Source organism: Macaca thibetana, chromosome 10, assembly GCF_024542745.1.
Source record: "Macaca thibetana thibetana isolate TM-01 chromosome 10, ASM2454274v1, whole genome shotgun sequence".
Lineage (NCBI taxonomy): Eukaryota > Metazoa > Chordata > Mammalia > Primates > Cercopithecidae > Macaca > Macaca thibetana.
The window spans coordinates 8,821,348-8,849,342 of record NC_065587.1 but is presented as its reverse complement, the minus strand read 5'-3'; the positions used below and the strand labels follow the sequence as shown (position 1 = coordinate 8,849,342).

The 27,995-nt window shown below is 43.9% G+C and overlaps 3 protein-coding genes across 10 annotated transcripts in view; 2 read left to right on the top strand and 1 right to left on the bottom strand.

The window, feature by feature from the left end:
- The window catches only part of SEPTIN3 (septin 3), a 31,594-nt gene extending 30,256 nt beyond the window's left edge, over nt 1–1,338 (top strand). For all 5 annotated transcript variants that reach the window (XM_050805977.1, XM_050805973.1, XM_050805974.1 and 2 more), the window contains one exon: nt 23–1,338. In XM_050805977.1, the coding sequence (XP_050661934.1) occupies nt 23–88 (66 nt within the window). In that variant the 3' untranslated portion in view covers nt 89–1,338. The remainder of the gene's footprint in view (nt 1–22) is intronic.
- Nucleotides 1–3,589, bottom strand: part of SNU13 (small nuclear ribonucleoprotein 13) — a 335,885-nt gene extending 332,296 nt beyond the window's left edge. Inside the window, exon 1 of the mRNA XM_050806151.1 lies at nt 3,584–3,589. The gene's annotated coding sequence lies outside the window, so the exon portion shown is untranslated. The remainder of the gene's footprint in view (nt 1–3,583) is intronic.
- Nucleotides 3,590–3,642: 53 nt separating this feature from the next.
- The window catches only part of WBP2NL (WBP2 N-terminal like), a 40,228-nt gene continuing 15,875 nt past the window's right edge, over nt 3,643–27,995 (top strand). For 2 of the 4 annotated variants that reach the window (XM_050806019.1, XM_050806018.1), the window contains exons 1-4: nt 3,643–3,798; nt 23,866–23,974; nt 24,219–24,360; nt 24,879–24,971. In XM_050806019.1, the coding sequence (XP_050661976.1) occupies nt 3,737–3,798; nt 23,866–23,974; nt 24,219–24,360; nt 24,879–24,971 (406 nt within the window). In that variant the 5' untranslated portion in view covers nt 3,643–3,736. Of the gene's footprint in view, nt 3,799–5,017; nt 5,064–5,970; nt 6,210–23,865; nt 23,975–24,218; nt 24,361–24,878; nt 24,972–27,995 lie in introns of all 4 variants that reach the window. The other 2 variants (XM_050806020.1, XM_050806021.1) reach the window with 2 other exon arrangements.

Sequence of the window (27,995 nt, the reverse complement as noted above, 5' to 3'; positions counted from 1 at the left end):
ACCGTTCTCAACCCCCCTGCAGGGAGAAGGCCTCCTGGGCACTGTCCTTCCACCTGTGCCAGCCACCCCCTGCCCCACTGCTGAATGAAGTCCATTTCAAGCGCTGCTTCTCCCTCCATTCCTCTCAGCTGTTATTGCTTCAGGGCCAGGCCCTTTTTAGTGCTGTGCTCGTCCAGCTCACCACCACAGCCCCTCTCAGCCCTCAGTAGGTGGGAGGGGCCAGCTGCCTCTTTAGGACAGTTGCATCTTCCATTTATCCAAACCACTCCTCTCCTCCCAGTGGAGTGGGGTTCTGCCAGCACTGCCCTACCACATCATCTGTGTCAGCCGGTCCCAGCCCATCTGCAAGGCGAAAGAACTCATTAAGAGTTTCTTCTGCCCTTGTAAGCCCATCCCAGCTACTTGTAACCATCTCTAAGGGCAATGGCATTGCTCCCTACTCATTCATCTGCATGAGCTACTCTTGGCTTCCTTAAAAAGTCAAGAAAGCAATTTTTCTGCTTACTAGATTCATTGAGATCAATTGTGTGAGCCCCAACGTGGGACAAGGGTGTCTCCTTCATCACTTAAAAGTATTCATGAGGGTGGGTCACTACAGATGTTGGGGAGCAAGGGCTAGGATCACTTTTTAAAAAATCACCACTTGTGGCTGGCCCAGAGTGCGGTTGTACATCCTCCTCACCTCATAACGCAGCTACCAAGGAAGAGTGGTTTTCCTAAGAAGACATTGCTGGAGTTGACGTTCTTCTGTCCAAACAAACAAACAAAAACTAAATACACAAACCCCCAGAAACCCACAATACATACATGCTAAGGAAAAACTAACACCCTTCTGTCCACTCAGCAATAAGAAGGATCTCTTCCCACCTACCCTACCTACTTCTACCCCCAACCCCCTTCCCCATTAATGTGAGTAATGAATTAGCCTGGCCACAGGTGGTCACTGTAGGCTAATGGAAAATACCCAAGGGAGGGCAAAGCCCCCCATCAGATGCATGAATGTTTGCGAATGTTGACTGCCACTGCCCCACACACTGTGTCTTTATAGAATTCCCCTTTGCCCACCCCCTCCCTGTCTCCACCTGGACACAACTTGCTCAAAGGCTGGTGACTTGTGGGCCATTCATCTACAACCAAGTCCTGATGGAGCAAGAGGCCCATACCTAGGGGATGCAAGAACGACCCATTTCTAAAATGTTACCAGTCCCAGCCAATCTTATGGTGACATTACAGTTAAATTTCCCAATTGAAAACAAGCAAACAGACACTCAAACTGGTCCTGTAATTGTTGCTAGACTTTATGTGTTGTACAACTAAACATTGCTGTTTGAACAGTAACTGCTTGGCCTGTCTTATTTGTGCTCCTTGACCAAATCAGCCGTTATGTCATCTCACCCATGTGTGGAGGGTGAGACTCTCTTGGTAAGAAATAGCTACAGATATTAGAGATGAAAACACCTTGTCAGTTCATGTTCAGTTGGCGTGAGGTCGGGCCTCAGTCATTATTTTCTAGTGTTTTATATCCAAAGTGAGTAATGGATGGGAGGTTGAGGTGGGAGGATGGCTTGAGCATGGGAGGTTGGAGGTGCAGTGAGCTGAGATCGTACCACTGTGCTCCAGCCTGGGCAACAGAGCAAGACCCTGTCTCAAAAAACAAACAAACAAACAAACAAACAAAAAAAACAACAAAATGAGTGATGGAACTATCGCACCTGACCTTGAAGGATGCTGTGGAAAGCACAGCCTGTCTCCGGTGAAAATGATGCTTATTTCCATTCAGTTAACTTTCTGGCTTTCCCCTCCTTTTTCCTGAATGTGTAAGGACCAAGTCTATGAAAGGAGTGGACCTGGCTGGGCGTGGTGGCTCATGCCTGTAATCCCAGAACTTTGGGAGGCCAAGGCAGGAGGATCACTTGCGCCTAGGAGTTCAAGACCAGCTTGGGCAATACAACGAGACCCTGTCTCAAAAATAAATACATAAAAAATAAATAAAATAAAAGGAGTGGACCCATCTTACCTAGATACCTGCTTATTTTACAGTGAATAAGGATTAAAACTTAAGCACTAGCTTGTATCTTTCTTGAACTTAAACCAACCCTTCCTCTCCTTAAGGTGCACACTCTTTATGGTAGCCAGCAAATAACACAGTATTTCCTTATATATTATTTCTCTGAACGTGACAACTGTAGGCAGTTATGTTTGAGGCCTCAACATTCTGTAGGCTGAGTGCAAGGTACAGATGAATGGTGGGAAGTGGTTTGGAGGGGTCAGAGTTGGAGGAAGACGAGGCAGGAGGCTCTTGGAGTGATTGAAGTAAAATGATAAGGGCAGGAAGTAGAGTAGCATCATGACACTGAGATGGAGAGAAATGAAATGTGAGTTACAAAGCAGTTTGATGAACATAAAATGTCACAGCTGAAAGAAACCTGAGAGCTCTTCTATTCAATGCCTTCATACAGATACATGGAAACTGAAGTCCCGAGAACATAATAATCTTTGCCCAAGGTTGCTCTAGTAAGTCTTGTATTTTGAAGTAAATTTTCTGAAATCAAGGTACATTTACAATTGATGGGATGTCAGTTTATTTGGCAACTTTTTTTTTCCTCGGTACATGAAAAATTGTTGCATCTTATACTTAATAGCATCTTAAATTCCATGAAATACAGTAGTCAAGAAGAGGTTTACATCTCTTTGAAGATCTTTTTAATCTCTTTGAAGATCTCTGATACTATTTGTGAAGTTTGTTTTTATTATTTGAAATAGGGTCTTGCTCTGCCGCCCAGGCTGGAGTGTGGTGGTGTGATCACCGCTCACTGCCATCCCCAGCTTCCATCTCCCTGGCTCAAGCGATCCTCCTGCCGCAGCCTCCTGAGTAGCTGGGACTACAGGTGTAAGCCACCACACCTGGCTAATTAAAAAAAAAAAAAATTCGGTAGAGACAAGGCTCACTATGTTGCCCAGGCTGGTTTTGAACCCCTGAGCTCAAGCGACCCTCCCGCCTGGGCCTCCCAAAGTGCTGGGATTACAGGCGTAAGCCACTGCGCCCGGCCTGTATTTGTGAAGCTTAAAGGAAATAAGAACATGTACAACATTTTAGTCCTCAAAGCAATTCCGGTATAACGTGTCCCACCCCATTCCCACCATCACCCTGGAGGAAGCAGGGCAGGCATGAAAGATAACCCAGAGACAAAGGCGCTTTCGATCCTGGAACTGGCAGGGACTCGATCCTGAAACTGGCAGGGACGCTCAAGGGCTTCTGGGCCTCCTCTGGTGGAAGAAAGTTCTGCGGGCCTAGGGAGGCGAGGAGTTGTTCTGGACCCTTTCTCTGAAAGGCAGCGGTTTCCTGGCCGGGCGAGGAGGGCACAGGGAAATCCTGGCTGGGGTTCTCGTGAGGGCTGCCTTTAATTTTCATTCCTAACAGGACCAACCCAAGTCCATACCTAAAGGCAGGGGGCTAATGGGGCAGGTGAGGTCGGGTGGCCACTCACCTATCACTCACCCCTTCTTGCTCTGGGGGGCGGAGCCAATTCTCAGGACCCGCCCCTTTATCCCCTTTCTCGGCGGGGGCCTCCACCCTGACCCCGCCCCCCGCCCTGCCTCGCCACGTGACCCGCTCTCGCTCCTCCTCCTCCTTACGTCATAATCTGCGCCCTCCCCCTCAAAGCCACGCCACAAGACTTGGCGCAGGTCCCGTCCCTTTCCATCTGCGGGGCGGCAGGAGGAGGCCCGAAGCAAGATGGCGGTGAATCAGAGCCACACCGAGAACCGCCGCGGGGTCCTCATCCCTAACGGTGAAAGGTGCCTTAGGGGAATCACGGCGTGCTGTCGGAGGAGAGGAGATGAAGGGGATAGACATCGCAGCTCGCAAGATCTCAGCGAGTCAGGGACTTTGCCGCCTTTTTTGGGCGCGGCGCTCTTAGCTCCGCCCCCGACCGTTGGGAGCTGGCGCCCACTCACTAGTGTTGCGGCATGTGGAGGTGGCGGAGGCCGGAACGTGTGGCCTCGCGCGTTTGAGGGGCGGGGGTGGGAAGGTGCCTCTTCATGGCGCAGGGCCGAGACGCGTGCCTCCTCAGGGCGGGGAGGGGATGCGAGCCGCGTGTCTCCTTTTAAGAAAGGCAGGAGCTGACTGGTGCTGGTGAGCAGCCGGGGGCCCTCGGTGGCAGCGCGGCTGCCCTTGGGTGCCTGTGACTTTGTTTGATGAGGACAGGTACTGGGCGTATATCTCCCCCTACTCCCAGGAACAAAGTGTCGCCCTTTGGTAAGAGGGATGAGGAGGTGGAGTGTGGATTATTCTGGAAAGATCTCGAACTGTTGTGGGGCTTCTCCTTGGCTCTCGGAACTTTCCAAAGCCCTGTTTCCTCCTTGCTCCAACCAGGAAGATGTCTGCTTTTAAAAACAGAAGATTGAAAAGATTGAGGCCAGGTGCAGTGGCTCATGCCTGTAATCCCAACACTTTGGAAAGCTGAAGTGGCCCAGGAGTTTGAGACAAGCCTGGGCAACACAGTGAGACCCCATCTCTACAAAAAGTAGAAAATTAGCGGGGCATGGTAGTGTGCACCCATAATCCCAGCTGCTTGGGACGCTGTGGTAGGAGGATCGCTTGAACCCAGGAGTTCGGGCTGCAGTGAGCCCAGATTGTACCACTGCACTCTAGCCTGGGTGACAGAGCCAGATCCGGTCTTAAAATAAAAGATGGGACTGAACAGATGCCTGGGCAGAATGAAGCACTCTTGGTCGTGGGAAGCTGTGGGACTTACACCAGTTGCTTTGCTCCTTGTGGTGCCTGCTGCTGGCCCCTGAGCTCTCTGCTGGAGCAGACTCAGCCAGAGGGGTGCCCATCTCCACCTTCAAGGCAGACTTGTTCACTAAGGGCTGACTCCACTGCACTCCCTTCTTTACCCCACACGCCCCCTTTCCCGTTTCCCACACTCAAACTCAGTCTCCCCCGCTGTGCAGTTCTAAATTACGCTCCTTTCTGGGCTCTGACTTGCCCTCAATTTCCTTTTCTTCCACCTAGCGTTGAAACTCAAGCTGGATGATGTGCTTGGGACCAGCATACCAAGGTCAGTTTGAATGTAGTCGGGAAGATTGAGGTAGACATTACCAAATGTTGATACCCAAATCTTTTCTTCTATCTTTCCTTCCTCCAGAAAGTTTTCTTGACAGATTTATATGGGCCTTAGAGGTTGTATGTCCTCACGTGCTTCCTATGTACCTCTGCTGCTTTGTTACATTTTGTGGTAGATGATTGCTCACCACTCTGACAGTGGTGTCCCCGAGCGCACTTACTGGGAGCCATTTGAGCATTTGTCATTCCAAAGTTTGAAGCCATTTCTTTTCTTTTTTTTTTTTTTAAAGATATTTTTATTTCTCCAAATTTGTTATTTATTAGGAGTGACTGAAATAAAAAATATAATTGGGTCCCATCATCATCATCATCAAAATGGCTTTAAGAGAAAACTGGTCAGATGAATATTATTGCTTCCCATTTCCAACCAATAAATAGTTGCCACTGATAAATTGACAGCGAGGAGTCTGTCAAGAATGCTCAAGATAGCTGGGCGCGGTGGCTCACGTCTGTAATCTCAGCACTTTGGGAGGCCGAGGCGGGTGGATCACAACGTCAGGAGTTCAGGACCAGCCTGACCAATATGGTGAAACCCCGTCTCTACTAAAAATACAAAAAAAAAAAAAAAAAAAAAAAAAAAAGCCAGGAATGGTGGCAGGTGCCTGTAGTCACAGCTACTCAGGAGGCTGAGGCAGGAGAGTTGCTTGACCCCAAAAGGTGGAGGTTGCAGTGAGCCGAGATTGTGCCACTGCATTCCACCCTGGGCAATAGAGGGAGACTCCATCTCAAAAAAAAAAAAAAAAAGAATGCTGAAGATATGTTATATAATACAACATGCCTGTTCACAGAGGGAAAAATCCTAGGAAATAACTTATGTGTACTTCTTGGTTTTATCATACAAGAGAAGCACAAAAGCACCACCCATGCCTCTGAGAACATTGGACCATGCACCCTTGAAGAAAGCTTTTGCCTCCTTCATCATGAGTAATCTTCCTCCAGCAGTCAAGTGTGCCTGTGTACATGATATCAGTTCCTTTGCATCCTGACTGCATCATCATGCAGCGGCGAACGGTGTTAAATGGATAGGAAGTCAACCCAGCAACGGCAGTGACAGTCTGTGCATCATCCAGCTGATGACGATGTGAGTGTCCTTGGGATCTGGAAGCTTTCCCTTTGCAGTGTCATAGATACTGAAGTAGGCAGCAAGCAGCTCGATAGATAATACCCTGCACAGACGTGTTAAAGCCTTGGTACAGTCTCTTAATCTCATCAGATTTGTAGATCTTAACCAGGCGGTCACCGAAGACTTGGAATTCCCTTTCAGCTCTAGCTTTGCCCACATCAGCTGCTAGACGAGTATGGGCAAAATGAAGAGGGTACACAAAACACAAGGACATGGCCCCAGTGGTACCGCCTGATGCTAGATTCCCTGCAAAGTAGCACCAAAACTGGGACCTCTTGTCCATACCACCCAGGAAGAGCCTCTTGTATTTATCTTTGAAGGCGAAGTTAAGAGCCTGGGTGGGGGAAGTATCTGATGACATTGACCAGGTTACTGCACCAAAAGGACAGGACTCCCTGCTCCTTAGGAATATAGACCATGCAGTCTATAATGCCCTTGTATTGCTTATCTGCAGTGATCTGCTTGCTGGCATGCTGCACCTGTAGCAGCAGCTTGACCCACTCGATGGGTGTTACTGCCGTCTTGGAGATGGCTGTGGCCCCTCCACCTGCCAGGGAGTCCTTGGCGAAGGACACAGCGGCATCCGTCATATTGAAAAGAGGAGGCAGGCTGCTGTGGGATGGGACTGGTCTGGGAACCGGCTTTGACTCTGGGACTGCCTGTGAAGCCATTTCTAATTTGGTGTTTGGGTGTCTTCTCGCTTCGGCTGTGGGTGTCTCTTTACTTTGCTGCTTGTGTATTGGAGGAAGGGAAGGAAGCATGTTTTAAAAAACAAAACACAGAAACGCTGATTTTTGTGGTCCTTTGAATTACGGTCATGGGATCCATTTTGTGCTCCTGAATACTTAATAGCATTTATTGAATACTTAAATATTTCAAGTACTGTTCTTAGTTCCAAGAGCTTTATACTGTAGTTAAAACGACTCTATCGGCCAGGCATGGTGGCTCACGCCTGTAATCCCGCACTTTGGGAGGCCATGGCCAGTGGATACATGAGACCAGGAGTTCAAGACCAGCCTGGCCGACATGGTGAAACCCCCACCTCTAGTAAAAATATGAAAAATTAGCTGGGCATGGTGGTGCACGTCTGTAATCCCGGTGACTCAGGAGGCTGAGGCACGAGAATTGCTTGAGCCTGGGAGGCAGAGGGGAGGTTATAGTGAGCTGAGATCGTGACACTACACTCCAGCCTGGGTAACAGGGTGAGCTCAAAGTATAATAAAACAAAAAAAAACTCAGTCTATCTACAGTGAAGATCAGTACTGTTTCCCTCATTTCACAGGTGGGAAAACAAAAAGAAGTAATTTGCTTAAAGTGCGTGTGGGAGAGCTTGAATTTAGATTTGAACTTAGGTACTGTGCATTAACTCCTCTACTCCAGCTGTCCCTCAAAAAAGAAAAGGATTCTTTCTCTGTTTTCTTCTCACCAAAGAAGGACCTATTAGTACCCTAGCTTCCTGGATAGAAACTAAAGAACCAGAGATAGTGGTGCACATCTGTAGTCCCACCTATTCGAGATGCTGAGGTGGGAGGATTACTTGAGGCCAGGAGTTCAAGACCACACTGAGCAAGATACTGGGACCTCATCTCACAAAATAAAATTTAAAAAAAGAAAGAAAAATGAAACTATAGCCAGGCATGGTGGCACATGCCTGTAATCCCAGCTACTTGGGAGGCTGAGGAAGGGGAATCGCTTGAACCCAAGGAGGCAGAGGTTGCAGTGAGATGAGATCACACCATTGCACTCCAGCCTGGGCAACAAGAGCGAAACTCCATCCAAAAAAAAAAAAAGTACCAGCTTATGAGGTAATTAGATTGGTTCTCTCCAGAGGTAACCTGCCAAGAAGAGATGCTATAGATGTTACTCTTATACTGTAAAACCTTGTGAAATCAGATTACTTTAAAATGATGTATTACAAAGTTATGGAAAAAAGCAGTTGTGACTATGGAAGCCCAAGGCTTATATCCCAGCTCTGTCTTACACTAAATGTGGGTACAGTGTTTCCACTCTTTGTAAAATGGGAGCTAATATCCTCCAACCTGTGTGCCTGACATGGTGGTTAAAAGGATTAAGCAAAACAATAGTTTGTAATTTATTCTGTCAGAGCAAACTGCTGGTAAATAAAAGGGAGTAAGTTGATTAAAAATACATTTTTTTAAAAAATAAGAAAAATCCTAATAAAACAAGTTTGTACTTTATAATTGTATACAAATAAAAGATGTTATTAAAAAAAGAAACCTAAAAAAAACGAGTGGGAGAAGATTGATTCTATGAGGAGTCTTCAAAACGATCATGGAAAATATGAGTTACGAAGAAACTATGCATGGATTCCAGATTAATTTTCCACCAAAATTAACTCATACTAACTTGTTATAATATAACTGAACAGGATTTAGTTTGAGGCACTAAGAAAAATAAGACATCAATTTGAAAAAGGGCTATCAGAGCAACATGAATACTGCTAAAATTGAAGGAAGAACAAACATCAAATTTATGGTAAAACTTGGGTGGAAGAATGGTGAAACCATTGATGCTTTAGGAAAAGTTTATGGGGAAATGGCCCAAATAAATCAGCAGTTTACAAATGGATAATGTAGTAAGAAGGGACAAGAGGCCAGGTGCAATGGCTCGCACCTATAATCCCAGCACTTTGGGAGGCTGAGGCAGGTGGATCACTTAAGGTCAGGAGTTTGAGACCAGCTGACCAACATGGTGAAACCCTGTCTCGACTAAGAATACGTAAAATTAGCCAGGCGTGGTGGCACATGCCTGTAATCCCAGCTACTTGGGAGACTGAGGCAGGAGAATTGTGGGAACCCGGGAGGTGGAGGTTGCAGTGAGCTGAGATCACATGACTGCACTCCAGCCTGGGCAACACAGCAAGACTCCATATCAAAATAAGTAAATAAATAAAATTAAAAAAGAAGGGACAAGGGGTGGGTGCAATGGCTGATGCCTGTAATTCCAGAACTTTGGGAGGCTGAGGTGGGTGGATCACTTGAACCCAGGAGTATTTAAGACCAGCTTGGGCAACATGGTAAAACCCTATCTCTACTAAAAACACAAAAAAATAGTTCAATGTGGTGGCATGTGCCTATAGTCTTAGCTACTTGGGAGGCTGAGGTGGGGGAATCACTTGAACCTGGGAGGTGGAGGTTGCAGTGAGCTGAGATTGTGCCACTGCACTCCAGTCTTGGTTGACAGAGTGAGACCCTGTCTCAAAAAAGAGAAGGGACAAGATTATGTTAAATACAAAGCCTGGGTGGGGCACAGTGGCTCACAGTTGTAATCCCAGCACTTTGGGAAGCCAAAGTGGGTGTATTGCCTGAGGTCAGGAGTTCCAGACCAGCTTGGCCAACATGGGGTAACCCCATCTCTACTGAAAATATAAAAAATTAGCTGGGTGTGGTGGTGGCACCTGTAATCCCAGCTACTCGGGAGGCCGAAGCAGGAGAATCGCTTGAACCTGAGAGGCAGAGGTTGCAGTGAGCCGAGATCACGCATTCCAGCCTGGGCAACAAGAGCAAAACTCCATCTCAAAAAATAAATAGGCTGGGTGTGGTGGCTTATGCCTGTAATCTCAGCATTTTGGGAAGCCAAGGTGGGCAGATCACAAAGTCAGGAGTTCGAGACCAGCCTGACCAACATGATGAAACCTCGTCTCTATGAAAAATAAAAAAATTAGCCAGGCGTGGTGGTATGTGCCTATAATCCCAGCTACTCAGGAGGCTGAGGCAGGATAATCGCTTGAACCCAGGAGGCGGAGGTTGCGGTGAGCCAAGATCGTACCACTGCATTTCAGCCTGGGCAACAGAGTAAGACTCTATCTCAGATAAATAAATAAATAGGCCGGGCATGGTGGCTCACACCTGTAATCCCAGCACTTTGGGAGGTCTAGGCAGGCGGATCACCTGAGGTCAGGAGTTCGAGACCAGACTGGCCAACATGATGAAACCCCGTCTCTACTAAAAATACAAAAATTAGTTGGGCATGGTGGTGGGTGCCTGTAATCCCAGCTACTCAGGAGGCTGAGGCAGGAGAATTGCTTGAACTCAGGAGGCAGAGGTTGCAGTGAGTGGAGATCTCGCCACTGCATTCCAGCCTGGGTAACACTCCTGAGTGAGACTCCGTCTCAAAAAAATAAAATAAATAAATAAATAGATGAAGCCTGTAGTGGCAGACCATCCACATTAATTTGTGAGAAAAAAATTCATCTTGTTTGTGCCCTAAATGAAGAGAATCATTATTAACAGCAGAAACAATAGCCAATACTGTACAGATATCATTTGCTTCAGTTTACAGAATTAAAGTTGAGCAAACTTTCCATTCAATGGGGGCCAAAACTATAGTGCCCAGATCAGCTGCAGGCAAGAGCAGAACTTTCAGTGGAAATTTTAAATATGTGGGATCAAGATCCTGAAGCATTTCTTCAAATAATTGTAACTGGAAATGAAACATGGCTTTACCAGTATGATCCTGAAGATAAAGCACTGTCAAAACAATGGCTACAAAGATGTGGAAGTGGTCCACTCAAAGCAAAAGTGGACAGACAGGTCAAGAGCAAAAGTCACGGCAACAGTTTTTTGAGATGCTCAAGGCATTTTCCTTATTGACATTCTGGAGGGCCAAAGAACGGTAACATCTACTTTGTTTTAAGAAAATTAGCCAAAGCTTTAGCAAAAAAACACCCAGGAAAGCTTTACTAGAGAGTCCTTCTCCACCATAACAATGCTCCTATTCACTGTTTTCATGAAACAAGGGCAATTTTGCAAGGGTTTTGATGGGAAATCATTAGGCATTCACGGATCATTAGGTTCCTTCTGACTTACTTTGTTTCCTAATCTTTTTTTTTTTTGAGACGGAGTCTTGCATTGTTGCTTGGGCTAGAGTGCCGTGGCATAATCTCAGCTCACTGCCACCTCTGCTTTCCAGGTTCAAGCGATTCTCCTGCCTCAGTCTCCCTAGTAGCTGGGATTACAGGTATCTGGCACCACACCCAGCTAATTCTTTGCATTTTTAGTAGAAACGGGGTTTCACCGTGTTGGCCAGGCTGGTCTCGAACTCCTGACCTTGTGATTCGCCTGCCTCGGCCTCCCAAAGTACTGGGATTACAGGCGTGAGCCACTGCGCCTGGCCGGCTTTGTTTCCTAATCTTAAAAATCTTTATTGGGCACCCATTTTTCTTCTGTTAAAAATGTAAAAAAGACTGCCTTGGCATGATTACATTCCCAGGACACTCAGTTCTTTAGGGGTGGACTAAATGGCTTGTGTCATAGCTTACTAAAGTGTCTTGAACTTGTTGGAACTTATGTTGAGAAATAAGGTTTATGCTTTTTGTTTTTATCTTTTAATTCCATGAACTGTTCGAAGTTCTCATTATATTTTGACTCCTCTTGCCTATTCACAATACACAGTTAAGAAATTCATCCCAGCTCGCTGTGTTTTGTAGAGATTTTTTTCTGACCCCACCTGAGAAGTCATGAACATATGGGCCAGACTCTACTGTAAAATGGGAATCATTGAGTTGTTTTATTTTATGCATTGTTAAAAACGTGTGCTGATAACCTGTCATTATAGAAAAATCAGAAAAACATCTGTTATCCCAAATTTTTACCAGTAATGTTTACATTTTGGTATATGTCCTTCTGTACTTTTCCACATGGAAATAAAGTTTTTTTCTCCAACTGCTTTATAACTTATTTTCCTTATTTACCAGTGTATTGGGAATGTTTTCTAGTGTATCTACATCATTATTTTCAATGGCTGGTATTCCAATGTGCATAAATCTTTACTCAACCCCTAATCTGGAATAGTCTGGGTTTTTGTTTTGTTTTTTGTTTGTTTGTGGTTTTTTGGTCATTACTATAAACATTCCTGCCTTGAACATTTTTGAAAACATAATTTTGCCTACCTGTCAAAATGTTTCTTTGGAATTTATTCCTGAAAGGGAAATTGTGAGATCAGAGGATATAGACTTTTAAAAAGAGATTAAATATATATATTGAAAATATAAAAATCATTGTCCAAAATATTAAAATATATATGATGATACATTAAAATATACTTATTGCAGAGTGGCCTTACAGAATTATATCAATTTACATTCCTCTCAGTGCTCTTGAGTGCCCACTTCACCATACTTTTCCTAACAATTCTGTTCCCATTAAACAATTCCCTCTATCCCTGTCCCCATGACCCCTAGTAACAACCATTCTACTTTCTGTTTCTATGAATTGGACTACTTCAGATACCTCATGTAAGTGTCATCACAGTATTTGTCTTTTTGTGGCTGGTTTATTTAACTTAGCATAACATCCTTAAGGTTCATCCATGTTATAGCATGTGACAGGATTTCCTTATTTTAAGGTTGAATAATATTCCATTGTATGTATGTGCCATATTTTGTTTATCCATTCATGCACTGGTGGACATTTAGGTAGCTTCCACCTCCTGGTTATTGTGCATAGTGCTGCTATCAACATAAGTATTCAAATATCTATTTAAGACACTGCTGTCAATTCTTTTGGATGTATACCCAGAAGCAGGATTGCTACCTTGTATGGTAGTTCTATTTTTAATTTTTTTGAGGAGCCTCCGAGTGTTTTCCATAGCAGCTACTCATTTTACAGTTCTAGCAACAGTGCACAAGAGTTCCAGTTTCTCCACGTCCTTACCAACACTCGTTTCTCTTCTCTTCCTTTCTCTTCTCTTCTCTTCCTCCGTCCTTCCCTCTCTCCCTCCCTCCCTCCCTCTCTTCTTCCCCCTGCCCCTCCCCCTCCCCCTCTCATCCCCTCTCTTCTCTTTTTTGACAGTCTTACTCTGTCACTCAGGCTGGAGTGTATCAGCAGGATCCTGGCTCACTGCAGCCTCAGCTTCCGGGGTTCAAGTGATTCACATGCCCTCAGCCTCCTGAGTAGCCAGGATTACAGGCATATGCCACCACACCCAGCTTTTTGTATTTTTAGTAAAGATGGAGTTTTGCTGTGTTGGCCAGGCTGGTCTCAAACTCTTAGTGTCAAATGATCCACTCACCTTGGCCTCCCAAAGTTCTGGGATTACAGGCATGAGCCACCATGCCTGGACCTGTTGGTTTTTTAAATATTAACCATCCTAATGGGTACAAAGTGATGTCTTATTGTGGTTTTGATTTGTATTTCTCTGATGATTAGTGATGACAATCTTTTTATATGCTCATTGGCCATTTGTGTATTATTGCTGTTGTTGCCTGGGCTGGAGTGCAATGGTGCGATCTCGGCTCACTGCAACCTCTGCCTCCCAGGTTCAAGTGATTCTCCTGCCTCAGCCTCCTGAGTAGCTGGGATTATTACAGGTGCCCACCACCACACCTGGCTAATTTTTTTTTTTTTTTTTTGAGACAGAGTCTCGCTCCGTCGCCTAGGCTGGAGTGCAGTGGCATGATCTTGGCTCACTGCAAGCTCCACCTCCTGGGTTCACATCATTCTCCTGCCTCAGCCTCCCGAGTAGCTGGGACTACAGGTGCCTGGCACCATGCCCAGCTAATTTTTTTCTATTTTTTAGTAGAGACGGGGTTTCACCGTGTTAGCCAGGATGGTCTCTATCTCCTGATCTTACGATCTGCCCGCCTCGGCCTCCCAAAGTGCTGAGATTACAGGCGTGAGCCATTGCACCTGGCCAATTTTTTGTATTTTTAGTAGAGACGGGGTTTCACCATGTTGGCCTGGCTGGTCTCGAACTACTGACCTCAGGTGATCCACCTACCTTGGCCTCCCAAAGTGCTGGGATTACAGGGAGCTCTTTACATACTCTAGATATTAAGGCCTTATCATAAATACAATTTCAAATATATTTTCTCCCATTCCATAGGTTGCTTTTTCATTCTGGTGATTGTGTCCTTTGATACACAATTTTAAAGTTTGATATAGTCCCATTTGTTTATTTGTTCTTTTGTTGCCTATGCTTTTGTTTTCTTATCCAAGAAGTCATTGCCAAGTCCAATGTCATGAAGATTTTCACTATGTTTTTTTCTAGGAATTTTGTAATTTTGGGCCTTATGTTTAAGTCTTTAATCCATTTTGGGTTAATTTTTGCATATGACGTAAGTTAAAGGTATGACTTCATTCTTTTGCATGTGGATATCCAGTTTTCTTTTCTTTTTTTTTTTTTGAGATGGAGTCTCGCTCTGTCGCCCAGGCTGGAGTGCAGTGGCCGGATCTCAGCTCACTGCAAGCTCCGCCTCCCAGGTTCACGCCATTCTCCTGCCTCAGCCTCCCGAGTAGCTGGGACTACAGGCGCCCGCCACCTTGCCCGGCTAGTTTTTTGTATTTTTTAGTAGAGATGGGGTTTCACCGTGTTAGCCAGGATGGTCTCGATCTCCTGACCTCGTGATCCACCCGTCTCGGCCTCCCAAAGTGCTGGGATTACAGGCTTGAGCCACCGCGCCCGGCCTGATATCCAGTTTTCTAAAAGCACATAATTTGTTAAATAGATGGTCCTTTTCCTGTTGAGTCATCTTAGTACCTTTGTTGAAGATTATTTGATCAATCCTCACATATATGTGAGGATTTATTTCTCTCTATTCTAGTCCATTGGTCTATTTATCTTTAATGCCAGTGCCATGCTGTTTTGATTACTGCAGCTTTGTAATATACTTTGAAATCAGGAAGTGTGAGTCCTCTTTGTTCTTCTTTTTAAAAATTGTTTGGCTTTTTGGGTCCCTTGCAATTCTATATGAATTTTATGATGTCACTTTCTGTTTGTGCAAAAATTGTTGAGATTTGGTAGGGATTGTGTTGAATCTCTGAATCACATGGGTAGCCTGGACATCTTAACCATATTAAGTTTTCAAATCCATGAACATGGGATACCTTCCCATTTATTTATGTCTTCAATTTTTTCACCAATATTTTATAGTTTTCAGTGTACAAACCTTTCACCTCCTTGACGAGGTTTATTCCTAAGTATTTTATTCTTTTTCATGCTATTGTAAATGAAATTGTTTCCTTAATCTCCTTTTTGGATTGTTCATTGTTAGTGTATAGAAATGCAACTGTATTTGTGTGTTGATTTTGTATGCTGCTACTTTACTGAATTCACTTATTTTGACAGCTTTTGGGTGGACTCTTTAGGTTTATTTACATATAAGATCATGCCATCTGTGAAAGGAGTTAATTTTACTTCTTCCTTTCCAATTTGAATACCATTTATTGATTTATTTTATTTTTTGCCTAATTGCTCTGGCTAGGACTTCCAATGCTATGTTGAATAGAAGTGGTGAAAGCAGGCATCCTTGCCTTGTTTCTAACCTTAGAGGGGAAGCTTTCAGTCTTTTGCCATTCAGTATGCTGTTAGCTGCAGGCTTTTCATATATGAGTTTTATTATGTTGAGGTAACTTCCTCTACTTTTACTTTGTTGAGTGTTTTTATCATGAAAATATATTGAATCTTTTCATATGCTTTTTCTGCATCGATTGCGATGATCATATGGTTTTTTTCCTATTTTGAACCATTCTTGCGTTCTAGGAATAAACCCCATTTGATCATAGTGTATAGTCCTTTTAATATGCTGCTGAATTTGTTTTGCCAGTATTTTGTTGAAGATTTTTTACATCAGTATTCATCAGAGATACTGACCTGTAATTTTATTTTATTGTAGTATCTTTGTCTGGCTTTGGTATCAGAGTAATGTTGGCCTCATAAAGTGAGCCTAGAAGTGTTTCTTCCTCTTTAATTTTGGGGAAGAGTTTCAGAAAGATTAATGTTAATTCTTTAAATGTTTTATATAATAGAATTTGTCGAGAGTTTTTTTTTTTTTTTTTCTCTTTTTGAGACAGGTTCTCACTCTGTCACCCCAGCTGGAGTGCAGTGATGTGACATGATCACAGCTCACTGCAGCCTCAACCTCCAAGGCTCAAGTGATCCTCCCACCTCAGCCTCCAGAGTAGCTGGGACTAGAGGTGTGTGTCACCACACCCAGCTATTTTTTTTATATATATTTTGTAGAGATGAGGTCTTCCTATGTTGCCCAGGCTGGTCTGAAACTCCTGGCTTCAAGCAGTCCTCCTGTCTCAGTCTCCCAGAGTGCTGGGATTAAAGGCATAAGCCACCACACCTGGCTGAGAGGTTTTTGATTACTGATTCAATTTCCTTAATAGTTAATTGGTCTGTTTATATTTTCTGTTTGTTCATGATTCAGTGTGGTAGGTTGTGTTTTTTCTAGGGATTTATCCATTTCTTCTAGGTTATCCAACTTGACATACAGTTGTCCTTGGTTTTCTCTTATAATCCTTTGTAACTCCTTGGCATCAGTTTTGTTGTTGTTTTGTTTTGTTTTGTTTTTGTTTTTGTTTTTTGGAGACAGAGTCTTACTCTGTCACCCAGGCTGGAGTGCAGTGGTGAAATCTTGGCTTGCTGCAACCTCTGCCTCCTGGGTTAAAGTGATTCTCCTGCCTCAGCCTCCCTAGTAGCTGGAATTACAGGCACCCACCACCACGCCTGGCTGATTTTTTTTTGTATGTTTATAGTAGAGATCGGGTTTCATCATGTTGGCCAGGGTGGTCTGAAACTCCCGGCCTCAAGTAATCCACCTGCCTTGGCCTCCCAAAGTGCTAGGATTACAGGCATGAGCCACCACGCCTGGCTGGCATCAGTTTTAATTTCCTCTTTTTCATTTCTGATTTTAGTTGAGACTTTTCTCTTTTTCTTAATCTAGCTAAGAGTATTTTTTTTTCTATTCTCACTTTCATTTATTTCTGTTCTAATCTTTATTATTTCTTCCTTCTGCTAGCTTTGGGCTTCATTTGTTTTTTTTTTAGTTCGTTGTATAAAGTTAGGTTGTCAATTTGAGATCTTTCTTCTTTATTAAAGTACACATTTACAGCTATAAACATCTTAGCACTGCATTTATGGCATCCCATAAGCTTTGATATGTTGTGTTTTCATTTTCATTTTTCTCTAGGTACTTTCTAATTTCCCCAATTTCTTCTTTGACTCATTGTTTACTTAAGAGCGTATTGTTTAATTTCCACATATTTATGGCAGTTTTCCTTGTGCTGTTGATTTCTAGTTTCTTTCCATTGTAATCAGAAAACATATTATAAAATATAGCATTTCTTATACTTCAAATCTACTAGTGATGAGCTCTCATTTTTTGTTTATTTGGTAATGTCTTAATTTCTCTTTAATTTTTGAAGGATAGTTTTGCCACTTACAGAATTCTTGGTTAAGTGTTTTTTGTTTTTAGGGCTGGGCACAGTGGCTCACACCTGTAATCACAGTACTTTGGGAGGCTGAGGTGGGTGGATCATGAGGTCAGAAGATCAAGACCATCCTGGCTAACATGGTGAAACCCCATCTCTACTAAAAATTCAAAAAATTAGCTGGGCATGGTGGCACACACCTGTAGTCCCAGCTACTCAGGAGGCTGAGGCAGGAGAATCACTTGAACTCAGGAGGTGGAGGTTGCAGTGAGCCAAGAGAGTGCCACTGCACTCCAGTTTGGGTGACAGAGCGTGACTCTGTCTCAAAAAAAAAAAAAAAGGAATTTTTTGAATATGTCATCCCATTTCCTTTTGGCCTCCATGATTTCAATAAGAAGTCAGCTGCTGGCCAGGTGCGGTGGCTCACACCTGTAATCCCAGCACTTTGGGAGCCCGAGGTGAGCAGATCACCTGAGGCCGGGAGTTCGAGACCAGCCTGACCAACATAGAGAAACCCCATCTCTACTAAAAATACAAAATTAGCTGGGCATGGTGGCACATGCCTGTAATCTCAGCTACTCGGGAGGCTGAGGCAGGAGAATCACTTGAACCTGGGAGGCGGAGGTTGTGGTGAGCTGAGATTGTGCCATTGCACTCTAGCCTGGGCAACAAGAGTAAAACTCCATCTCAAAAAAAAAAAAAAAAAAAAAAAAAAACAAGAAATCAGCTGCTAGTCTGAGGATTCCTTGTGCATGATGAGTCACTTATCTTGCTAATTTCGATTCCTTGAATTTGGCTTTCAATAATTTGATTATAATGCATGTCAGTTGGATCTGAGTTTATTCTACTTGATTCTGCTTGGAGTTTGTTGAGCTTGGATGTGTAGATTCATGTATTTCATTAAATTTGGGAAGATTTTGGCCATTATTTATTTATTTTGAGATAGGGTCTCTGTCACCTAGGCTGGAGTGCAGTGGCCCGATCACAGCTCACTACATCCTCGACATCCCAGGCTCAAGTGATTCTCTTGCCTCGGCCTCCTGAGTAGCTGGGGCTACTGATGCATGCCACCACACCTGACTACATTTTTAATTTTTACTTTTTTATTTTTGGAGACAGAGTCTCACTCTGTTTCCCAGACTGGAGTGCATTGGTGCGATCTCGGTTCACTGCAACCTCTGCCTCCTGGGTTCATGCGATTCTCCTGCCTCAGCCTCCCGAGTAGCTGGGATTATAGGCACGTGCCACCCATGCCTGGCTATTTTTTGTATTTTTAGTAGAGATGGGCTTTCACCATGTTGTTCAGGCTGGTCTCGAATTCCTGGCTTCAGGAGATCCACCTGCCTCTGCCTTTCAAAGTACTGGGATTACAGGCATGAGCCACCGCAGCCCACCAGCAAATTTTAAAATTTTTAGTAGAGGTGAGGTTTCACTATGTTGCCCAAGCTGGTTTCAAACTCCTGAGCTCAAGCAATCCTCCCGCCTCAGCCTCCCAAACTGCTGGGATTATAGGCATGAGTCACTGTTTCCGGCCCAGATATTCTTTTTTCTTATTTTGAGACAGGGTCTCACTCTGTCGCCCAGACTGGAGTGCAATCCCAGACTGGAGTGGTGCAATCATGGCTCACTACAGCCTTGACCTTCCAGGCTGAAGCAATCCTCCCACCTCGGTGTCTTGGGTAGCTGGGACTATAGGTGCACTCCACCATGCTTGGCTAATTTTTTGTATTCTTTGTAGAGACAGGGTTTCACTATGTTGCCCTTGCTGGTGTTGAACACCTGTGCTCACGCATTCTGCCCACTGTGACCTCCCAAAGTGCTAGGATTACAGGCATGAGCCACCGTGCTTGGCCCCAGATATTCTTTATTCCCCTTTCTCTCTCTCCTCTCCTTCTTGAATTCCCATTGTAGGTATATTGGTGTGTTTGATGGTGTCCCACAGGTCTCTTAAACTCCGTTCATTTTTCTTCCTTTTTTCCCATTTGTGTTACTCAGGTAGTAACCGTTATTCCCATTGATCTACTTCAAGTTAAATAATTCTCTCTTCTGCCTGCCAAAATCGGCTATTGAGCCCCAGTGATTAAATTGTTCATTTCAGTTGTAGTCTTCAACTCTAGAATTTCTATTTGGTTCCTTTTAATAATTTCTGCCTCTTTATTGATGTTCTCTACTTCCTGAGACTTTGTTCGTATTCTTTCTTTTAGTTATTTGGACATGGTTTCCTTTAACTCTTTCAGTATATTTACAATAGTTTATTTAAAGTGTTGTCTGATAAATCCAATGTATGGGCTTCCTCAGGGACAGTTTTATTAATTTCTTTTGTTCCTGTGTATTGCTATACTTTCTTGTTCCTTTGCATGCCTAGTGATTTTCGTTGTTGAAAACTGGACATTTTGAATATTTTAATGTAGTAACTCTGGAAAGTAGAATCCCCCTCTTCTTCAGGGTTTATTTTTGTTGCTTGTTGTAGTTGATATTTATTTGTACAGTGACTTTTCTGTATTATTTGTTATTTGTGGCCACTGGAGTCTCAGTTCTGTTACCTCAGTGGCCAGCTAGTGATTTGACAGAAATTTTCTTCTATGTCTGGAACAACAACAAAATCTCCCAGCCCTTACAGATGGACTGTGTGTGTGTTAGAGCATGAACGTGCCTTTCTCACTAAACCAGGCAGTTTACAACTCTGCCTTCACCTTCACTTTTTTTGCATCATTTCCTTTTTTTTTTTTTTTTTTTTTTTGAGACAGAGTCTTGCTCTGTTGCCCAGGCTGCAGTGTAGTAGCATGATCTTGGCTCACTGCAACCTCTGCCTCCTGGGTTCAAGCAGTTCTCTTGCCTCAGCCTCCTGAGTAGCTGGGATTATAGGTGCCCACCACTACGCCCAGCTAATTTTTATATGTTTAATAGAGATGGGATTTTGCCATGTTGGCCAGGCTGGTCTTGAACTCCTGACCTCAGGTGATCTGCCTGCCTCAGCCTCCCAAAGTGCTGGATTACAGGCGTGAGCCACCGCACCGAGGCCTTTTTGCATCACTTCTAATTGTTAATCAGAGGTGAAAGCTTAGTGCCTCTTCTGTGTGTGTGTGTGTGTGTGTGTGTGTGTGTGTGTGTTTCATTTTTTGTTTTTAGTATGAATCTAGCCCTGGACATGTATGTGTATGGCTTTCTTGTTTCTCAGGAATATGTGTAAGCTTTTACCTTTATTTCTCAAAGCATTTCATTGCTCATCCTTTCCTCTAGCTTTTCAATTTGTCTATTTTTTTTTTTTTTTTTTTTTTTGCCCCAGCTGTCATCCCTTTTGCTAGGTAGCAGCAACTAATACATTGACTTGGAATTTTTTTCTTTTTTTTTTCTTGAGATGGAGTTTTGCTCTTGTTGCTGGAGTGAAATGGCGAGATCTTGGCTCACCACAACCTCTGCCTCCCAGGTTCAAGCAATTCTCCTGCCTCAGTCTCCCAAGTAGCTGGGATTACAGACACATGCCACCAGGCCCAGTTAATTTTGCTTTTTTTTTTTTTTTTTTTTTTTTTTTTTTGAGACGGAGTCTCGCTTTGTCGCCCAGGCTGGAGTGCAGTGGCCGGATCTCAGCGCACTGCAAGCTCCGCCTCCCGGGTTTACGCCATTCTCCTGCCTCAGCCTCCCGAGTAGCTGGGACTACAGGCGCCCACCACCTCGCCCGGCTAGTTTTTTGTATTTTTAGTAGAGACGGGGTTTCACCATATTAGCCAGGATGGTCTCGATCTCCTGACCTCGTGATCCGCCCGTCTCGGCCTCCCAAAGTGCTGGGATTACAGGCTTGAGCCACCGCGCCCGGCCTAATTTTGCATTTTTAATAGAGATGTGGTTTCTCCATGTTGGTCAGGCTGGTCTCGAACTCCCATCTGGTGATCCACCCGCCTCAGCCTCCCAAAGTGCTGGGATTACAGGCGTGACCCAGCCAGAAATGTTTTTGACAAATGCCCCCTGGCAGCCTCATCCATCCTGGGAAAATTACAAATTAACTACATGCCCTTTGAGCCAGTCCTTCAAGGAGCCACCAGACAAGTCAAACTACAATTTTTTAAAATAAGTGTGTTCTGCTCCCTCCAGTACTCGGTATCTATCATGGCAATACAGATTGTTGTCTTCAAAGCTGCTGCCAAGCTAGTAGTGGGGGATGATACCAGGGTAGGTTAAAATGTCATAAAGCTTACTTACTGAGATTCAGCTTTTTTTCTTAAATTGTTTAAGCATTCGCCTAGTTGCTATAAGCTTTTGATTAGATTCTAGAGTTCTGAAAAAGTTGATTCTGACAGGTTTTCTTTTGCTTTATTTATTGCTTTTATGGCTAGACTGACATTTAAAGGTTCCCATTCCACTGTTTTTTGCTAATGTCCTATATTTTCATAGTCTTTTAAAAATCCTCCCCTTTTAATCTGCACATTACCACCCTAGTTCCAGTTTTTACCTTGCATCAGAACTATTTTAGGAATTCTTAAACTGATCCCTCTGATACAGTACCTTCTTGATTATGTGACTTTCCTGTTGAGAAATCTAAAGCTCACAGTTTCTCCTTGCCTATCAAACGATGTCTTTAAGCTGTAGTTCCGGCATAACTTTCCAACTTTATTTCACTGTTTCTCCTAACCTCACTTCCACACTATGTTTTGATGAAGCCATACCACTAGGCTTCTCCCAAGTATGCAGTTTGCTTTCCATATCTGCTCCTACACCTCCATGAATGTTGTTTGCTTCCCATCTGGATTGTTCTCTACCGTCACCTTTGCCTACTGAACACTATCCGTATCTCTCTCTCTCCCTTTTTTTGAAACAGGATCATATTTTGTTGCCCAGGGTGGAGTGCAGTGGATCACTGCAATCTCTGCCCTATGGCTCAAGCAATCTTCCCACTTCAGCCTCCCGAGTAGCTGAGATTACAGGCATGTACCACCATGACTGGATAATTTTTGTATTTTAGTAGAGATGGGGTTTCACTAAACCCCATCAAGCTGGTCTCAAACTCCCCAAATGATCCGCCAGCCTCGGTCTCCCAAAGCGTTGGGATTATAGGTGTGAGCCACTGTGCCCAGCCAGAATGCTACCCATCTCTTAATCAGCTCAAATTGCAGTCTTTCTATTAGGTCATTCCTAATTACTTCAACTAAAACTAATCTCTTCTTCCACTAAATTGCTATGACATTTTGTTACCAATAAATGTATGACATACATTTATATTATGTCATATATTGTTTGCATTATGATCTATATTCATGTTTTCATTCATTCTTTCAATAACTATTTAGAGCACCCACTGTTTGCTAGGGCTAGAGTAGCAAAGAAGGCAGACATTGTACTTAATGATCATTAAGGTATACATTGGAGAGAGAGATATATATATATCTTCATATATATATAGAGAGAAACCCTGTCTCTACCAAAAAATACAAAAATTAGCCTGGCGTGGTGGCAGGTGACTTAATCCCAGCTACTTGGGAGGCAGAGGCAGGAGAATCATTTCAACCTGGGAGGTGAAGGTTGCAGTGAGCTGAGATTGAGCCATTGCACTCAAACCTGGGGGACAAGAGCGAGACTTCTCTCAAAAAAAAAAAAAAAAAAATTAGCCAGGCGTGGTGGTGCTTGCCTATGGTCCCAGCTACTCGGGAGGCTGAGTGGGAGGATCACCTGAGCCCAGGAGGCGGAGGGTGGTGAGTGGAGATTATGCCACTGCACTCCAGCCTGGGCAATGGAGTGAGACCCGGTCTCAAAAAAAACCAGACAGACAGAAAGAAGAAAGAGAGCTGGGTGCAGTGGCTCACACCTGTAATCCCAGCAATCCCAGCACTTTAGGAGGCCGAGGCGAAAAGAAAAGGAAAAGAAAGAAAGAAAAGAAAGAAGTGAGGGAGGGAGGGAGAAAGAGAGAAGAAATAAAAAGAGAGAAAGAAAGAAAGGAAAGAAAAAAAGGAAAGAAAGAAAGATAAGAAAGGAAAAAATAGAACCCAGCAGGATTTGATGAGTGACAATAAGGTGAGTCCAAGTTTTCCAGGTTAACAGTAAGGAGAGAGCACGACAGGCTGAGGGGACATGTCAGAGGGGGCTGGGGCAGTCTGCTGCCTTACCTTTACCAGCGTCAAAGAACCATTTCTATTAGCACAGTGCTTTACGCTTACCACACAAGAAGTATAAGAATTAATGAACACACATTGAGAATAGGAGTAGATTTGACAAGAAAAAGAATCCAGTGATGAAGAGGGAGAAGAATAAGAGTAAACTGTCAGAGAATAAGATCATTTGAATTCCTTTTTATTTCAATAAAATAGTAGTATTAGTAATAATAGCAGTAGCAGCAGCTAATGTTTATTGAGTGCTTACTCTGGGGAAAAAAACTGCGTTAAGAACTTTATGTGTGTCATTTTATATACATTCTTTATTGTATGCTGTCTGTTCCTCGTTTTCTACAGTCTCTTGAAGCAGTCTCTGAATGTGGAGCTCTCCTTCCCACGGCAATCAGAAGGCTCCAATGTCTTTAGTGGTACAAAGACAGGAACATTGTTTCTCACTTCATACCGGGTAATTTCTACTTCTGCTTTAATTTGCTGATTAACTCTACATTTGTTTTCCTTAAAATGAAGAAAAGTTAAACATTGACTTTTGAAGTGTTTTTAAACATGTGCACTTTGGGATTTTCCACATTGAAGGGTGATGGAAGAAAATATGATGTTTCTCAGTCAGACCAGAATGCACCTTGCTCTTGTAAGTCTCAATCCATGGACGAATTTTGCATTCCTTTTCCAAAGTTTCTGTCCTTGCATAGGTGATTTTCATAACTTCGCACTCCATCAATGATCCCATGCTGTCTTTTATGATGCCATTTGATCTGATAACGAACCTCACCGTTGAACAACCAGTATTTGCTGCAAACTTCATTAAGGGAACTATTCAGGCAGCTCCATATGGTAAGTGCTCCCTCAGAAGTGTGTATTTGTTTTCCCTTAAAATCTTCTAGAAAGTTTAAGATTCAAACTTGCCATGTTGAAATTCAAGGCCGGGCGCGGTGGCTCAAGCCTGTAATCCCAGCACTTTGGGAGGCCGAGGCGGGTGGATCACGAGGTCAGGAGATCGAGACTATTCTGGCTAACATGGTGAAACCCCGTCTCTACTAAAAATACAAAAAAAAAACCAAAAAACTAGCAGGCATGGTGGCGGGCGCCTGTAGTCCCAGCTACTTGGGAGGCTGAGGCGGGAGAATGGCGTGAACCCGGGAGGCGGAGCTTGCAGTGAGCCGAGATCCAGCCACTGCACTCCAGCCTGGGAGACACAGCGAGACTCCGTCTCAAAAAAAAAAAAAAAAAAAAGAAATTCAAACAAAAGCTGCTCTGCTTTGTCAGGTAGTGTTTCCCTTGGTGTTTGTGGCAGTCTTTCTGTTGTCAGCTATGCCAGTTTCTTAGTGAGTGTGTGCCATTTCTTCCCCCAGGTGGCTGGGAAGGACAAGCTACTTTTAAATTAGTCTTCAGAAATGGAGGTGCCATTGAATTTGCCCAGTTGATGGTGAAAGCTGCCTCTTCTGGTAAGTGATGCGGATAAAGATATTAAGCACTTTGGGTTTTTTGTTTGTTTGGGTTTTTTGTTTTTGTTGTTGCTGTTTTGTTGTTTTTGAGACAGGGATTTTTGTATTTTTTGTAAGTCGGGGTTTCACCATGTTGCCCAGGCTGGTCTCAAACTCCTGAACTCAAATGATCCTTCTGCCTCAGCCTCCCAAGGTGCTGAGGTTACAGGTATGAGCCACCACGCCCAGCCCACTTTGGGGGTTTTAAGGCTTGTGGAATTAAAGCAGGACTTCTACTAAGCCAAGATTTGCTGGCCTCTGTGGCCAGGCAGTTGGTATTTGCATACATATTCAGCAGGCATTTCCTGGGCCTACCTACAATTGTCAAGTACCATGTTACAGGGTAGGAACACAAAGATTATTCGGTCCCTTCCTGTCCTGAAGGACCTTGCAATCTAGTGGGAGCTTACAGCCACACACCCAAGTGACTAATTATACCTGATAGTCTTTTGTCCATTTAAACACTGACCTCAGATATCCACTGAGCGTCTCTTCCTTGGGTCAGGGAGCCCTTAGTTATTCTTCCTTTGGTGTGGCTTTTAATTTTTTTCTTCTCTCCGGACTTGCCTTTGCTTTTCTCAGGTTTAGTCCCCATCTTACATGAGAGGGGGTAGAGGTACTGTCAAGACTTACAGCACTGATCTAATGGATGTACCACAGAACTCTTTCAAACTTTGACTAAATATAATTTTTAAAAATCACATATATATATATATATATATATTTTTTTTTTTGAAGACAGAATCTTGCTTTGTCACCCAGGCTGGAGTGCAATGGCGCAATCTTGGCTCACTGCAACCTCTGCCTCCTGGGTTCAAGCGATTCTCCTGCCTCAGCCTCCTGAGTAGCTGGGATTACAGGTGTCTGACACCACGCCCAGCTAATTTTTATATTTTTAGTAGAGGTGGGGTTTCACCATGTTGGCCAGGCTGGTCTTGAACTCCTGACCTCAGGTGATCCACCTACCTTGGCCTCCCAAAGTGTTGGGATTACAAGTGTGAGCCACCGTGCCCTGCTATTATATATTTTTATTTAGGCTAGTCTCACTTCATGCCCCTCACTCTCTTACCTTTTATATTCCAATCAAACTGGACTTCTTTGTGCTTTATTTTCTCTCATCTCTGAACTTTCATGCTATTTTTTGTGTCTGGAATGCTCTTCCTTTTCTCCCTGCCACCCACCCCCAACTTCAATCTAGTTGAGACAAACATGCTCTAGTAGAGACAGACATATGCAGATCCACTATTGTGTCTCATAGAATATGCTGTAATAAAGGCATGGACAAAGTGTTGGGGACACACAGAAGGATGGAGTAAACTTTCTAGCTTAGAAGACTTAGTGGATTGGGATGCTATAAACCGTGTTCAAGAATATAAGAGACAGGCTGGGTATGGTGGCTCATGCTTGTAATCCCAGCACTTTGGGAGGCCGAGGCTGGCGGATTACCTGAGTTCAGGAGTTTGAGCTCAGCCCAGGCAACATGGTGAAACCCCGTCTCTACTGAAAATACAAAAGTTAACCCGGCGTGGTCGTGCACACCTGTAGTCCCAGCTACTTGGAAGGCTGAGGCAGGAGGAGTGCTTGAACCCAGGGGGGTGGAGGTTGCAGTGAGCTGAGTTCGTGCCACTGCACTCCAGCCTGGGCAACAGAGTAAGACTCTGTCTCAAAAAAAAAAAAGAATATAAGAGACAGTCTAAGTTGAAGAAGAAATGAGTTCAATTTTAGACATAACACTGAAACACTGACTAACATATATTGAAATGTTGGCCGGGCGCGGTGGCTCAAGCCTGTAATCCCAGCACTTTGGGAGGCCGAGATGGGCGGATCACGAGGTCAGGAGATCGAGACCATGCTGGCTAACACGGTGAAACCCCGTCCCTACTAAAAAATACAAAAAATTAGCCGGCGAGGTGGCGGGCGCCTGTGGTCCCAGCTACTCGGGAGGCTGAGGCGGGAGAATGGCGTGAACTCAGGAGGCGGAGCTTGCAGTGAGCTGAGATCCGGCCACTGCACTCCAGCCTGGGCGACAGAGCGAGACTCCGTCTCAAAAAAAAAAAAAAAAAAAAAAAAAAAAAAAAGAAATGTTTACTGTATACTGGGCAGTGTTCAAAGCCCTTTACGTTTGTCAATTTTTTTAATCCTTGCAAAAACCTTATACCTTATGATGTAGGTACTATTATTATCCCCAGTTTATAGCTGGGGAAACTGAGTCAGTGGTGGTATATAATTTCCCAAGGCTATATAGTTAGCAAGTGATGTAGCTGGGATTTGAACTCTAAACCTACTTTCTCTTTTTAAGTCTTTTATTGGTAAAAAAAATCAGATCTATGGAAAAGTTGCAAGAATATTACGATCAACTTCCCTCATCTAGATTCGCCCGTTATCAGCATTTTCCCTTTATTATTCTTTTTTTTTTTTTTTTTTTTTTTTTGAGACGGAGTCTCACGCTGTTGCCCAGGCTGGAGTGCAGTGGCGCGATCTCGGCTCACTGCAAGCTCCGCCTCCTGGGTTCACGCCATTCTCCTGCCTCAGCCTCCTGAGTAGCTAGGACTACAGGCGCCCGCCACCGCGCCCGGCTAATGTTTTGTATTTTTAGTAGAGATGGGGTTTCACTGTGGTCTCGATCTCCTGACCTTGTGATCCGCCCGCCTCGGCCTCCCAAAGTGCTGGGATTACAGGCTTGAGCCACCGCGCCCGGCCCCCTTTATTATTCTTTATTGCTCTTTATTATTCTTTTTTTGCTTTTGTTCTTGCTGAACTATTTGGGAGTAAGTCACAAAGATTATTTCCTTCATTCCTAAATATTTAAGTGTGTATCTCCTAAGAATGAGGGCATCATTTTATCTAACCTCAGTGTACTTATCAAATTCAGAAAATTTAACATTGACAGAATACTGTTATTTAATATGTAGTTTATATTCAGCCGGGTGCAGTGGCTCATGCCTGCAATCCCAGCACTTTGGGAGGCCAAGGTGGGTGGACCAC